Raw genomic sequence first — 15,070 nt, 5'->3', positions numbered from 1 at the left:
CTTTTTAAACAATAAAAAAGTTCTCTGATTACTAGTTGGTGATTCTGACTCGCCTCAGTTTTCCAGTTTAATCACCCAATATGCTAATTCACATTAACGAATTTACACAAACAGTTCGATTGCAAAAGATTTGACACTTCATATTTAGAAAAGAGGAATTTACTAATGCCACCACGAATCAGCAAAAACCACAACCATTCTGTAAGGTAAAGAAGATAGAAAGAAAGCAAGATATTAAAAAATCGTGTATTATTTTCAATATTAGCCCTCCAGAAGAGGAAAACGTATACGAAAGAACTAAAAGTCAGAATTAACAGCAACAACAACTACACAGAAATAAGATCAGAGGAAGCCCCTGTGATGAATTATTCTTCCTAAGCAAAAAACTAAGCACTACTAAATGGAAGAGTTGCTATCGGTGTTGTTGTGGTGTTGGTTGAGTTGTTCGTGTTGGAGAGCGTCTTCAAGCCAAAACCAGGATTCCTCCATCAATTCAGGGCTCAACCTGAACATCAAAACGCAAAACTCCATCTGGGTGAGTGCCCCATCTCCATCAAGATCCCCTTCAGTCATCATGCTAACAAGTTCATCCTCTTTCAAGTCCTGCAGCCCCAAGAGTGCAGCTTTCTCCCTCAAACTCTCCAACGTTATGACCCCTTTTTCTTTGTCCACCAGCAGCTCAAACCCGTTGCAGAGCTCCTTCATAAGCCCCTCCCCACCAAGCTTGTTGGCCATCACAGGAAGCAGGTCCTCAAAGCCAATTCCAGCCATTGTAAAGAAGATGAGAATAATTGGTTGAATTGAGTTTAAGTGGAAGAATGTGATGGGAATTTGATTGTGTGTGGGTTATTTATATGTGTATTGAGACAGGGGAATGAGATAAAAAATGGAAAAGATGGGTTGAAGGAAGAAGAGGAAGAGATTTAAGCAATGATCCCTGTTTGGATGACAGCCTAGGAACAGAGATTTATTCCTTCATCGGCTTTGATTCTGCTTAAGGAACCTCGCTTCCTTCCCTGTTTCCTAGAACCTTAATTTTGGCTATTTCCGTCATTTCACTTTTCTTACCTTATCTTATTTTCTAACTCATTTCTTAATAATATAACATTTCGCATTTAATGCACTGGATTTTTTAATCTGTAGTGCCTCTTTCTTAGTATGTTATTTAAGGTTCACGATTTGGTTACACCAACTAATAAAAATATCAAATTTTATTTTTTTTAGTAAATTTCTTAATCTCTTCTCATCAATAAACATCTTTTTACTTAGTACTGCATTTTTTTATATGATAAATTGTCAACTTTTTTATTTTTTAATAAATATTTCTTTATATAGTAAAGTATCATTTTTTTTATCCGTCAAACGCACCATGTGAAATTGAATATTTGAAATATTTTTGTTTTCTCAGTTCAATAAAATAAATATTACTTTATAATGTTTAATTCTAAAATTTTTATCACCAAAGATTTATTTGATGTATTATAAGAAGATTTTTGTTTTCTCTAAAAAAATTAATATTATTTATAATTTTTACTCTGTATGCATTAAATTTTAATTTTAAAGAATTACTATTTTATGAACCTGATTGTAAGAGATAGAATTTCACTACCAAATATGCTGCCGAAACTGCTAAAAGAATTACACTGGGTCTCAAAATTATTTTAGATTTTCAGAGTTATTTTAGAATCTTCAGAATTATTCTAAAGTGAATTTTCAATTTCGTGTAAACAGGAGTCACATCATAATGATAGTGATATTGAAGAAATATGTTACATTTTCAAAGAAAGGACAGTTTTAACTTTTTTTTTAAAACTTTTCAAAAATGAAGAAAATAAAAATAAAAGTTGAATATAAAAGGCGACCATAAAACTCATTCCGATGACAATATATATTTTTTAGTTAATCATATAGAACATTTTATACTGAAAATATATAGAAATAATTGTTTATTTTGGTGCGACAAGAATTTGAATTTATTTTATGCCACTTTTGATAATTCTGTAAAATAGAAAGATATGGGAAATAATTTTCTAATTTTTTATTTATTAGATGAATTAACTGTCGAACATTTTTTTATATTTGTAAGGTAGAAGGAGGATTGATAGAAAAATATAGCATTATTCCTAAATGAATAATTTATTTAATAGCTGGAGAGGGAAAGAACGCAGGAATTAACGTGAAGAATTTGAGGAAGTTGTAGTTTAGCATTTGTTGCAGAGTTGACGTTGAGATTATGAGATTGTGGTCAAAACAAAACGCATGAGAGAGGGCTAAACCAAGAAATATGGGTCAAAATACAGAGCCTATGGTCACAACTTTATGCAAGTAATGAGAAATTGTGGTGTTTGGTTGGTTCGAGACGACAGGGTCGGTGGATTCTATAACTGGAATTTGGAAACCACCGTTAAGTTTCCCAACACTGCTTTTTCAACAAACCAACAAATTAACTTATGCAACCCTTTCTCATGCTTTCAAAATTGGAACCTTCTTTCTAACTCTAAACTTCTCACTTCAACTTTACTCATGCACTTCCACTTTTACTTGTCAACTTTCTATAATATCATTTAGCTTTAATCCACTTCTAATTATTTATAATTGTGGTTACTTTTAATTATATTTTTCAATTTAGAATTTTTGCTATGTCAGAGTGTTCAAAATTAAATTTTCTTTTTCTTTACCTATTTTATTGTTTTATCTTTTAGGCTGTGTTTAGATAACAGAGTGAATTTAAGAGTAAGAAAAGGAAGAAAAATGAAGAGTAAAAGTGGAGAGTTTGAATTTTTTTAAATTAAAGAAAATATAGTAGAAAGTGAAGAGAAATAAAGAAACTATAAAAATTTGTTTTTATAATAAATTTTAAAAAACCATATAATTATATATTTAATAAATTGATCAAATTACCTTTACTCATATAATATAATTTTAATTAAATATTAGGTTTAATCATTATTTTTTCTGTGACTTTTTTTAAATAGTTTATTCAATTGTTTTTGTCTCAATTGTGTTGTTATTTGAAACATTGTATCAATTAGGTCTTTGTCGTTAATTTTATATTAACATTGTTAAAGAGGTGTCATATATCAATTCGTGTTTGTCACACTGTCATTACTACGAGACACAATGTCAGCTTGATATATAACACATTTTTTTTATTTTTAAAAAAAATGATTAAAAAATATTAAAAAAAGAAAAACCCACAAGCTCACATAACACCTCTTATATTAATACGAAACTAACAACAAGAACTTAAGTGTTTCAATTTTTCCAAAATAGAAACCTAACACAAAAAAACACAATTTTTCCAAAATAGGAACCTAACACAAAAAAACACGAAGAACCTAATTTAAAAGAAAAGTCACGGATTATCTTAATAATTAAACCTTAAATATTATGTTTTATTCTTATTAATATTTATATTATTATTATTATTTTATAAATGTATTTAAAAAATATTTTTATTTTTAATTTATTAAATATAAAAATTTAAATTAATTAATCTCATTTAATTTATTCTTTTAATATTTTTATTTTACATGTTTATGTTATTATAGTATAAAACATAATGATTAATAAAATATTAAAATATGTTATTTTATTTTAATTAATTATTTAAACAATATAAACTTATACTAATAAAATAGTAAATTAATTTACTTTATATACTTATTTTGATATGATTATAAATAATATAAATAGCAAAAAGTTATCACATTTAAAATATTTAAACATATATTACTGCCATAAACAGTTAAATTTTCTGTGTAATTGATTCATCTCACATTTTCTTCCCAAATAGTTTTACTTCCTCGTGAAAAAAAAAATTTATTTAATGTTTCATTTTTCATTTTTTCTTTACTTTTTATTTGTGAATGTCGGCATAAATAGTGGAACCGTATAAACAAACATAATTATTGTTAATCTACTTATCAATTCGTTTTTTCTTTCTTCAATCCCATTTAACTTGTTTATGTCTCTTGAATTTTCAATAATAAATAAATTAGTGTAGGTATTATTGAAACTGTTCACATTTAAATTCCTCTATTAATTGGATATAAATAAGATTAATATTAATTTTTTTTCAATTTATTATAATAATATGGATGAATATATATACTTGTAACATCCCAAAAATACAGTAATAACCATAAAATAGAAATAATTACTATTAGTAATATATCGGTTCAGTCTTACATTAAAGAAGACGTACGGTTCTGACTGAACGGCATAAACAGTAAGAGTTCAAAAATAAACTATATTATTAGAACGAAACTAACAGTTTACAAAAGGAATTTACCGAACGGTCATTCCTAATAAAGGAGAGGTGGTCGAACGACACCTTATACTAATTAGACTATACTATCAACCGAACGCACTACGGTTCAGCTTTAACTTCAACTTCCACGAGGTTCTCTTCCTCCAAATTTCCTTCTTCCAGCGCCTCTTCCAAAAGCGCGTCTCCTTCTGCTCACATCCACACGGATGATCATTGCAACGACAAGACGAACGTACAAGACGAGACAACACAAGGAAAAACATAGGGTAAGCTTACGTAATTTAATTCAGTTACAAATCATACAATTCATACATTAACACCCAGATAAATTTAATAATACGCTTCAAGAAAGGCCTACTACTAGATCGACCGTCCGGACTGTATGAAATCTGTGTAGCTACGACGTTCGTGCACCCGGGTGATGTAGTAACTGGGATGCCCTCAACAGTTGCCACCCGAGGTTAGCCCTATCTGTCCAAAGTGACCCTAAGGACTAGGACCTCCTGCCGTTCCCACACATGACCTACTCTCCTCTACGTGAGGACGAGTACTCACGGAACATCAGGATGAATCGACAGCTTAGCATTACCATAGTCATACCTTACAACTTTCAAATATTCACTCATGAGTCGTTCCTCCTCGGAACGCTCGTTCAAAATCCACAACCTTTCATTCATCTTATATACTTTTCATCTTTTATAATTCTTCACTTTAATGCCATTTTTATCACAATTTCCAAGAACGTCAAATACCAAACGTTCAGCCCTCTTCAGAACGAGGAGGAACGAGAGGAACGAGACCGTGAAATCTCTCATTCCAGAATGGAATAAGACTGAAGGGGTCACTTTCAGATTCAAGAATAAATCGAGTACAGCTATACCATATGTGACGAACGTTACTCACAACATGAATCAGTTAAATGAACTGACTCTCGTGAACTACGATCAACACTCGAAGAATTCATCAGATACAGGGGACTCTAGGTCGGAGGCAACGAAGGTATACGTGCCAAAACTTTTAAAGAACCAAACGTAGAATAATTCATACATATATGTATATAAATATCTAGAGACTAAGTGCCGGTCAATGACTGAACACGGTAAAGGAGTTTCTACTGAATTTGGACGAACGCTGTTTCATCAAGATTAATAAATTAAAATGGTTATAAGCGTTCGGTGTAAGACCGAACGCCACTCATTATGAGAGCGAGAGTTGAGACCTATCACTAATTTGAACTTATAATAGGAACATTAATAATCATTGTGATAAAACATATTGGAGACATTGTTGAAGAATAACTAAATATACAAATATCTGTTTACAAGCTTTTCAGTTCCTCACGTAACGCTCAAGTACATCTATGTTTGGCCGAACGTTCAAACATAGTACTATTACAAGAAGGCGCTCGTCCTTAACTAGAACTCTTCCCAAATAAAAGAATCCAATTTCAAATGAGTTTACAAGAAACACCGAACGGTCAATGACTATTCAATGTCGAACGTTCAATATCATAGGAAAATTTCTTATTCAGAATTCACTTACATTCAAATTCATTTCTCAGTATACAACTTCATAATTTCATACTTTCCTATCATAGCACATTTCATATTACTCATACATCAACTCATAATCATTATCACATATCAAATAATCAACATCACATAGTCATGCTTCATACAACTCAACGAACGTCCATGCAGCACAGTAAAAACATAAGAATTAAATTGAATAAGCTTCCCTTACCTCTAGTGTGAACGGACGTCCTACGGACTGCAATTCGGTTTGCAAAAACTAAGATTCCCTCTACCCTCAACGCTCAACTACTCTTCGAACCAAAATCAAATAACAAACCAAAAATGATTCAGAATTAAACTAAGGACTCATGCAACCAGAACTTGGTTTGCATGTTTACAAGAACGAATGGTTAAGGAAGAGGAAACTTACCAGTTTCAGAACTCAGAAATGATCGGTTCAAAATGAAGCTTATGACGCTGGGAACACTTCTACGGTTTCTGAAATATGATCGGAGGAGTAAATAGATGAGTTTTGGTAGAGAGAATGGAAAGCTTTTAGAGAGAAGTAGGAGAAGATGAAAGGATCAGAGTTTTGGGGAAGAAAGGGTGCATGCAGAGTGAGTGCAACGAGATTTTCAAAAATTCAGTTTTGCTTCCCACTTTAGAACGAACGTCCGCTCACTCGCTGACACCTGCCTTCCACTATCTGATTTTCGAATCTTCGACGCTTGACACCTAGCGTCCGCGCAGAGGGTTTTGGGTGCATTTTAAATGACTCTGACGGGGGGTTTTGGGTGCGTTTTTCCGAGGTCTGACAATACTATAATAGAGTTCCACTATCATATAAGAAATAATAAAAATAATTATGAAATAAAATAATTAAGATAGAATATTTTAAAAATTAAAATATTAAATATTATTTTAAAATATCTTAATATCAAGAATGAGATTAATCCAGTAATACAAAGTGACTGTTTCCATTTTTTTCTAAATAATGTAAAATTCTTCTCTTTAATTTGCAGCAGAATGAGTTATCTAAGAAGTATTTTCTCAAATAGTAAAATTTATTTGAGTAAATACTAGCGAATAGACACAACCCTTCTTTTTAACTATTGCAAGTGACAATTTTTTCCGTCAAAATGTCAAGTCTAACTCCAAATAACATAAAAAGAAAAGAACACAACTTTTATATACAATATAGACTATCATAACTAGAATACAATGACAACAAAATTGTTCATCTTTTATTGTTGTTTAGTTTTATTATTAGTTCAGTATGGCATGAAATGACAGTGATCAGTATTTTGGTGGAAGAAAGAATGTTGAGAAGTACAAATCATAATGTCTTTGTGGAATAGTTGCTCCCTCCCAATAAGTGGTTGAGCCTAGTCTTGTTTGTCTTGGAGCTTTCTTTCTGGTAGTAAGCAATGAATGCAAAAGAAACAAACTTGTTTAGGCCCTTTTTTCAATTCCACACAAGCATTTGCCATTATGACTCATTCCATCCAAATATGAAATTAATGAGAAGTTTCCTAATTGACCATTTCAAGTTTCCCCACTAATGGATCATGAGAAAGTGACAAGCAATAGTTGAGAAATAACATGTTCAAGATATTTTGGCCAAGGATAATTTTCTACCTGCCATGTTCTATAGTGACTGTCAATTCATTACGTGAAAAGGTTTCAAGTTTACTCGAAGTAGATGCTCTACTTGAAGGGCATCTTCTGATAACAAAGGCTGGTTCCTTCGGACTTGGAAGAGTGTTAGATTCACTACCAAGCATGAAAACCACATTTGACATTGTAGGACGTTCATTTGGATCTTCTTGTAAGCACAAAAGCCCCACATTCAAACATTTCAAGCATTCATCTGCATTGCATGTTTGACTTAGTGTTTGATCCATGAATTCCAATTCCCTTCCTTCTTTCCACAAAAGCCATGCCTGAAAGTGAATCAAAGAGTGAAATGTATCAGTAGCTAACAGCTACGTAGTGTAATAATATGTGTTTGTTGCATATACCAGAAACACTCATTCACATAACTTACATATCCCAGAAGACTCAATTTATGTTCTGCTTGATAAAATCCTGTGTTCCTTTTTCCACTGATAATCTCAAGTACCACCACACCAAAGCTAAAGACGTCAGACTTGACTGAAAAGTGTCCATCAAGAGCATACTCTGGAGACATATATCCACTGCATTACAAAATTTGTGAAATGTAGACCAAATAAGAATGTGGGTGGGAATCATTTGGTAAAGTGTAAGAAAAATATGGTTCTGATTCTTGTATTTATGAAATATGGTGTATTTTTGTTTCTGGTCTGTGCTTTCATTTAACCTACCCAAGAATCATATCTATCCAATACAAGGACCAGAAATAGATTACTGTTTTTAAAATGTGAGTAAAAGATATCAAACTTTAGTAATAATATTGCTATAATGCTTAAAAGCATTGAATCATGCTGTGACATGAAACTTACTGAGTTTAGCTACTTACTATGTTCCAACCACTCTATCTGTGTTAGCTACTGTCTCTTTTCCTCCAAATATTCTGGCTAAGCCAAAGTCTGAGATTTTAGGATTCTTCTCTTCATCTAGTAGAATGTTACTTGTTTTCAAGTCCCTATGAATAATCCTCAACCTAGAATCTTCATGCAAGTAAAGGAGCCCTCGAGCAATCCCCAGAATAATCTTGAAGCGCATATCCCAGTCTAATTGAACACACAGCTTCTGGTCTTGTAGTCCATTAGGGGCAGAACATATGATATTAGTCTTCTTCAAGATATAATTTTGAGGCTACAAGAAAAGGCTTTAGCTGACAGAGTACTTCAAATGCAAAAAAGAGTCTTACCAAAAATGAAAGCATCCAAGCTTCTATTTGGCATATATTCATATACCAGCATCTTTTCATCTCCTTCCACACAGTACCCCAGAAGTCTCACCAGGTTTCTATGTTGAAGCTTTGCAATCAACACAACTTCGTTTTTAAATTCTTCTAAACCTTGTCCAGAACAACTTGAGAGTCTCTTCACCGCTATTTCTTTTCCTCCGGGAAATTTTCCCTGACAGTATACAAAAAGTGTTAACCATTCCTACTATCATCATGATATTAGAAAAGAAAACCGTAAGTGTCAAGAAGTTCTTGATTACCTTGTAGACAGGACCAAACCCTCCTTGTCCAAGCTTGTTAGCATTTGCAAAATTGTTAGTGGCTCCAAGTATGCTTTCTAAATGGAAAAATGGAATATCTATGGCCTGCCCATCCTCTTCTTTGAACCTACCAGATTCAATTAATTCTCTGACATATCTGTCACTGTCATACAAGTTAATCCCTGAGTTTTTCTGAACATATCCCCTGCTATCTGAAGTCAAACAGATGAACTGGGTCTGAGTTGCAGGCTACTGCTGATGAAGTATCACCTTTAATATTGGGATTTTTTTTTTTCATGAGTAAGCGCAAAAAATTAAGTTACCTTGTGGTTTTCTCTGTCTCCTCTTCCTCAAGTAAACACATGTAACAGTAGTTGACAGAAGAATTAAACCAATCACAGTTGTAAAAGTTATTACAATGATCTTTGGTAAGGACAGTTGCCTTTCTGATTGATAGATATTATTGCCATCTGCAAGGTATAAAAAAATTGACATTTATGCATAAAGAAAGCTGACACAACATTTCATGAAAGTGTTAATCAATAATGTACTTATAGTTGAAAAAGTTGCAAGTAATGCTGGGTTGAAACAAAGTATAGGCAGTATTAGGAAGAAAAACAAAGTTATCAGTTGTTCTGTACAATATATATGCATGATATGTAGAGGGATAAATATTACACACTACAAAAGAAGCATATCTATCAACACGAAGAGGGAACAGATTACCTAGAGTGCAGTTTAATTTCAATCCATCCCAAATAAAGTTTGTGTTGCAAAGACATCCCTTCTTGCCATCTCTGGTAGTGTTGCAAGTTGAATTTGGCCAATCCTTGCAGTCCAACAACGAAGAGCACATAGGCTCAGTTGGGGGCTCCCAACTGAATTCTATCTCTACTCCTTGTTTCATGGGAGCATTAGAACTAAAAATGCTTGGATCAGCATGACAATAGCCAGTAAGGTGAAATGGAAATGACTGATTGAGAGACAGAGACTTATCCCTTGAAATCTGATCACAGTTAAGTACATCTTTTATGTGGATCAAGAATTTTCGTGTGTCTGGGTTTATGCTAATCACTTGATAAGTTCCCCCTGGAATTTTAAAATCAAGCTCACCAGAGGAGTTGTTGCATTGAAAACTGAAGTACATTGGGTCACCACAACTTGGTCCTGTGCTTAGGGGATATGGAATGAAATTTGTACCACAAGTTCCACAGCTGTTCCCAGTGGATTCTGCAGAAGAACAATCTCTGTCACTTCATAAAAATAATTTGTAACACAATATCTATCTTCCACTGCAGGATCCATGATTCACATATTTGATGAGTGTATTCACATGTTTAGTTGCCTAATTGCAAACTGTTTAATAATATATCTTTGATTTACTTACTAAGCACTACTTGTGTTCTACATGTAACAAACTGAACATAATTACAAAGTCCATTGCACAGATTTTACCTTCTGCTAGTGCTTCAAAATCAGGTTTATAACCAATGCATTTGAGTGTTATTGGTTATTTAAAAAACAGTTGGATATTAACGGTGATTTTATTTTATGTATATACATATATAAACTTCAGTGAAGACATTGTATGGGTTTAAGAGGGTCATGAAAACGAATACCTGTATCAGAAAATGCCACGCGAACATGCAGGTCACACCCATCCTCGTACTCTTCTTCAAGATTGTTCAAGTCCTCATACCAAATCCAGCAAACAGCATCCTTTTGGGTGCTTTGATACGAATATGCATAGCACTGGCAATTGTTTAGACACTCTGATTTGCATTCCTCTTCATTCTTGGCATTAAATTGAGCATCCGGGTTCCCTACTTTCATCATTTTCAAACTCAAAAATGTAGCTTTCGTAGCATCCCCACTGCAGACATTTGTTTTTCTGCTGCATCCACCTGAAAAGTCTCCAGCATTCCAGCTCTCAATAGAATTAGGCTTGTACCCAGGCAAACACTTGCACATGGAGTCAAACTTGCTATTACAGCTTCCAAAGTTTCCACAGGCATTGAACACACTGCATCTATCTCTTGGCTCCACCCAAACCAACAACCACACTTTCTCTGAATCCATTTTCATGTACTTAAGTTGACCCCAGTGTGTCATGACCAACCTTGTGTCACGATAAAGTGCTGAAGTGAGAAAGGGAACAGTGTCGTTTGGGGATACTCTCAGGGTGAAATTTGAAAGCAAGTAAGATATTGCTGGGGACATCTCATCACTTCCTGCAAACCTACTTGAAACACTGCTTTTCCAATACTTGATAGACCTCTTCCATATGACGAACTGGTTCTCCCCTTGACAATGCACAAAAGTGAAGTTCCCTGGTGCAGGGTCTTCATAACTTCTCCATGATGTTAGTGCTAAATTGCCATCCATTTTCATTCCAGGAAGGAATGTATCTGTTGGATTAGCAAAACTCTGCCACAGAATCTTCACTTGATGATCCCCTTGGCCTCCAACTTCATCACTGACAATAAGGTTCCCACTGTCCATTATCTTCAATGTTCTGTGTTGTGAAGCTGATCCTTCAAGTTTTGTGCCCCAGCAGGCTTTCCCCCTTCTGTCCAAAACCTTTAGATTCCCATCTTCACCAATGCCAAAAGCACCCCAAGAATCTAGAAGTGGCTTGTCTCGGTTAGCAACCCACACAACTGTTAAAGGAGTCAACTTGTAGTACCATATGCCCACATATCTTCTCCCACTAGAGCTGCCATTAGGAGTGAAAAATCCCAGCTCAAACTTTCCTCCTTTTGAAATTAGAGTATCCCCTCCCCCATCTTGCAAGAATTTGTTAATGGTTATAGCATCTGTGGCTGAGCAATGCTTAAAACTAGAAGTGAAAAGCAATGAGCAGAAGAGGAAGACAGACAGCATGAAACTGGAGGACCAGTTAAGGATAACTATCCTTCTGGTCTTTCTCTTGCTGTTCACCATTTGACAGAACTCATGGTTTGATATTTTCTATTCCTAAAATAGAGTGAACCTTATGCCAGTCACCCAATTTTTCCACGGCTTTCTCCCTCTAGTTGAATTCAAACACCACCGTAGGTAAAGTTTGTCGATAGCACTTTCTGCTTTTGATGTCTATTGGTGGAACAATTGACTCATATTTCGGTAGGATTTAATTTAATTATGCCTTATGCATTGTGACACTATAGCCCCTACAGCAAAGGTGTAATGATACTATGAATCTCAGTATAAATATGTTTAGGATTTCTGCAGTCAAGGTTCAAGAGTTTTGCATGCAACTGATATGCTTTGGAATTTTGCTGTTAGGATCGTTTTAGGCCAAAAGCCCAGGCGCTGAAGCATCTTCAAAAGTATTTGTCTGCTGTAAATTAGAATGCAACACTAGAATAATGATTTGCAGTATGATTTATATATTATTTATTATTTTCAAACTCGAATAATTAATCGAATGGCCAAATTCATCAGTTTTTGTCAATGTTATCTTTTTTCATCGGGGTCCCTTTGCTTACTTTTTTCAACATCCACTAGCAAGTGACATTTATTTTATGATATATTGAGAGCCTGTCCTTTTTACCAAAGAGTCAATATAGGTCTCTTGTTTTTTGTTCCTGTGATGAAAATCTTCAGTTATCCGCAGCTAGCGTTGAAAACTGTACCCTTGGCATATTATGTCAAGCAACATCCAGAGAAGAGAGAAATATCCATTTTAGTTAGTGAGCATTAAGAAATAATTGATTCAAAGTTCATGGTCGTCAAATGGAATTAAGATAACGAGATTCACATCGAGCCATCCCATAAAAGTGTACTATCATGCTTGCTTTCTAGCATTTTATTTTTGGTAGGGTAAGATGAAATTATCATTCAACTGTTATTGATTCGGTATTTTATGAAATTTCTTATCCAAATCCTCCCTCAACCCTTTTTTCTTCCGAGGCATCAGCTTCTAGATGATGTTTTGAAAGGTGGCCACGCCAAGACAAAGAACATTTGCTGTCCACTGTCCAACACTGCTATCAACTTTTTTTGTTGACCCACAAAAGTTGACTTATCTTCATTTGCTCTCTGTCTCTCAGCACCGAAATCAGTAATGATCATGGGAAGAAGCCCTTAAGTAGGGAGAATTTTCACCCTGCTGAAGGTAAACATGCTCACGAGTTGGCTTTTGTGTAATGAAGAGAATATGATCAAAGGCTAAGTTGTTTTTGCCGCAGAAAAAATCAGCTGCAGAGGCGATCTGTGCTGCTACCTCTTGTTGCAAGAGTTTTTTCATAAATACTTTTAAAAGATAAACTAAGAACAACAAAAGATGATTTTCTTTTTTTAAATTGAAATTATCTTATGCATAAATTAAAAAAAAAATTAGAAAATTTGTATAAGAAATTTTCTGATTGGCTTTTCGAATAACTATTGCTTTATTCAGCAATTTTGATAAGCAAGTTAAAAACCCCATGATTGGTTATGAGCATAATAAGAAAATAGGAAGAGAATAAAATTAGTGAAAGATAATTATAGCAATAGCATTCTAGAAGTGTCTAAGAAAGATCTTTCTATCAGGTGCATTAGAGGTAGTCTTTCAACTGTATAGATCTCTTTCTAGTCCTCTTGCGTCGATATTCATAGGTTAGTTTGCTGTCATTTTCTTCCAGTGGGGAAGCAGCTTGTCCTCAAGGTGATGAATGGAGCAAAGTTGTTTCCAGCACCAGTGTCTTCAAGGACCAAACCAGATAATTGGACCAAAACCATGTGGTAAGACTAAATTATAATATATAAGTGAGATGTAAACCTCATTTTACAAGTTGGTTTTATGAGGTTGAGTTAGGTTTAAAACCACTTTAAAGTCGATTTTATTTCTATGCTTCTTTAATGGTACGGTGTTTACCTTGATGTCCTTAATGGTATGATATTTTATCTTGAAGTTCTTTGTTCTACTATGTTATAGGATTTTTTGAAATTGTAATGCCTGATATATTGTTTAAATTGTAATTCCCCATCGAACAAAATCTTTCTAAGCCAAATAGCTTGATTTGCAGCAACCGGGAAGTGATATAATCTGGATATTAGATAATACATTCTAGTTCTATAATTATATTCTCTTTCTCTTATTTCTTTCTCCTTTCAAGACATTTAATTTTTACAATGTCTTTTCTTCCTTCTTTTTCAAGTATAACATATAATTCTTGAGGTCTTCGTTGGTCATGGATTAGAATTGATGAGTTTCATGACTATAACTTTCATATTTGGAACATCTTAGAGTACTTGTTTTGGCCTTTGACAATGATTTGCTGCCATGTTTGTGCTTTCTTCTAATCTCATATTTTTCGCTTTAGATGCATTATGCGTGACATGACTTCATTAACATTTGCCACCAAGGTCACACAAACACTAAGTGTAAGATAGATTAAACCATATGTAAAACCAATCCTAGAAGAATGTCTTTGTTGAAACATGTTACATTACTAAATATTATTAGATCATGCAAGAAAGGTTAGTAAAACAAAATGATAATAAAATATATTTAAAACATCACTACTCTTTTAAGTGTTTCACTAAAAATCTATTCGTGTATCAAATTGTAAGCTTTTTTTTAAGTACTCCCTTACCTTTCTTTACTGGTAAAAAACTCTATATAAAACTTCAAGGAATTAAAAAAAACGATAAAATTATAAAGTAATAGGACTACCATAAAGAGTTAAATGACACAATGCTAAGACTACAAAAAACGGCTTCTTACTATTCAATAGATCAATAAACCACAAATAAAATTGCAGTAAAAATTTGTGTTGAATGAAATTTATTTTTGCTCTTAGATCCTTACTTTTTCTTTCAATATACATTTGTTTCCTTTTGACTTAGGACCACTATTCTTTATTTTTATTTTTTCAATTTTGCAATTCAACCACAAACAAAAAAAACTAAATAGATTGTCCTCCAAACACTAAGGTTGTGTTCGTTTGTGAAGAATATACTGTTCAGCATGATTTGTGCAAACGGATTGGAAAGCAAAGTCATGTTCGTTTGAAAGATTTGAAAGAAGGGAAAAGCGCGGATTTGCAGGATATATCACTTTTTGAATCATCACAGATGTGCAAGGATTTATGGTGATTTATGAGTAGTTTACATGTTTGTCCTCCTTCCATTTGATAATGGAGTA

The 15,070-nt window shown here is 33.6% G+C and overlaps 2 protein-coding genes across 4 annotated transcripts; both read right to left on the bottom strand.

Annotated features, from left to right (window-relative positions):
• Positions 1–232: 232 nt before the first annotated feature.
• LOC108339996 (calcium-binding protein PBP1) lies at positions 233–1,029 on the bottom strand. Its single transcript, XM_017577227.2, has one exon. The coding sequence runs from the start codon at positions 769–771 to the stop codon at positions 397–399; it is 375 nt and encodes a 124-aa protein (XP_017432716.1). The 5' UTR covers positions 772–1,029; the 3' UTR covers positions 233–396.
• Positions 1,030–6,951: 5,922 nt separating this feature from the next.
• On the bottom strand, positions 6,952–12,040 carry LOC108339799 (G-type lectin S-receptor-like serine/threonine-protein kinase At4g03230). Of its 3 annotated transcripts, XM_017577011.2 has the most exons (9): positions 10,560–12,040; positions 9,667–10,170; positions 9,264–9,410; positions 8,941–9,152; positions 8,642–8,852; positions 8,288–8,525; positions 7,835–7,985; positions 7,426–7,730; positions 6,952–7,201 (listed from the first exon to the last, which is right to left on the bottom strand). In XM_017577011.2, the coding sequence occupies exons 1-9, from the start codon at positions 11,881–11,883 to the stop codon at positions 7,084–7,086; spliced, it is 3,210 nt and encodes a 1,069-aa protein (XP_017432500.1). In that variant the 5' UTR covers positions 11,884–12,040; the 3' UTR covers positions 6,952–7,083. The 3 variants fall into 3 exon arrangements, with proteins under 3 accessions (XP_017432500.1, XP_017432501.1, XP_052733342.1); XM_017577012.2 differs by having other exon boundaries at positions 6,952–7,730; XM_052877382.1 differs by lacking the exons at positions 6,952–7,201; positions 7,426–7,730 and having other exon boundaries at positions 7,842–7,968.
• Between the last annotated feature and the right edge of the window lie 3,030 nt (positions 12,041–15,070).

The sequence above is a fragment of the Vigna angularis genome, chromosome 5, assembly GCF_016808095.1.
Source record: "Vigna angularis cultivar LongXiaoDou No.4 chromosome 5, ASM1680809v1, whole genome shotgun sequence".
Taxonomy (NCBI): domain Eukaryota; kingdom Viridiplantae; phylum Streptophyta; class Magnoliopsida; order Fabales; family Fabaceae; genus Vigna; species Vigna angularis.
The sequence above is the reverse complement of the archived record's forward strand: the minus strand, read 5'-3'. Positions and strand labels throughout refer to the sequence as shown.

Bases quoted from the DNA above. Each gene is read 5' to 3' on its own strand.
- LOC108339799 (XM_017577011.2), bottom strand. From the start codon at position 11,883: ATGGTGAACAGCAAGAGAAAGACCAGAAGGATAGTTATCCTTAACTGG. The intron at 8,853-8,940 runs GTAATCAAGAAC...GTATACTGTCAG, and splicing joins GGTTTGGTCCTGTCTACAAG to GGAAAATTTCCCGGAGGAAA. The intron at 7,986-8,287 runs GTAAGTAGCTAA...TTTGTAATGCAG, and splicing joins GATAGAGTGGTTGGAACATA to TGGATATATGTCTCCAGAGT.
- LOC108339996 (XM_017577227.2), bottom strand. From the start codon at position 771: ATGGCTGGAATTGGCTTTGAGGACCTGCTTCCTGTGATGGCCAACAAG.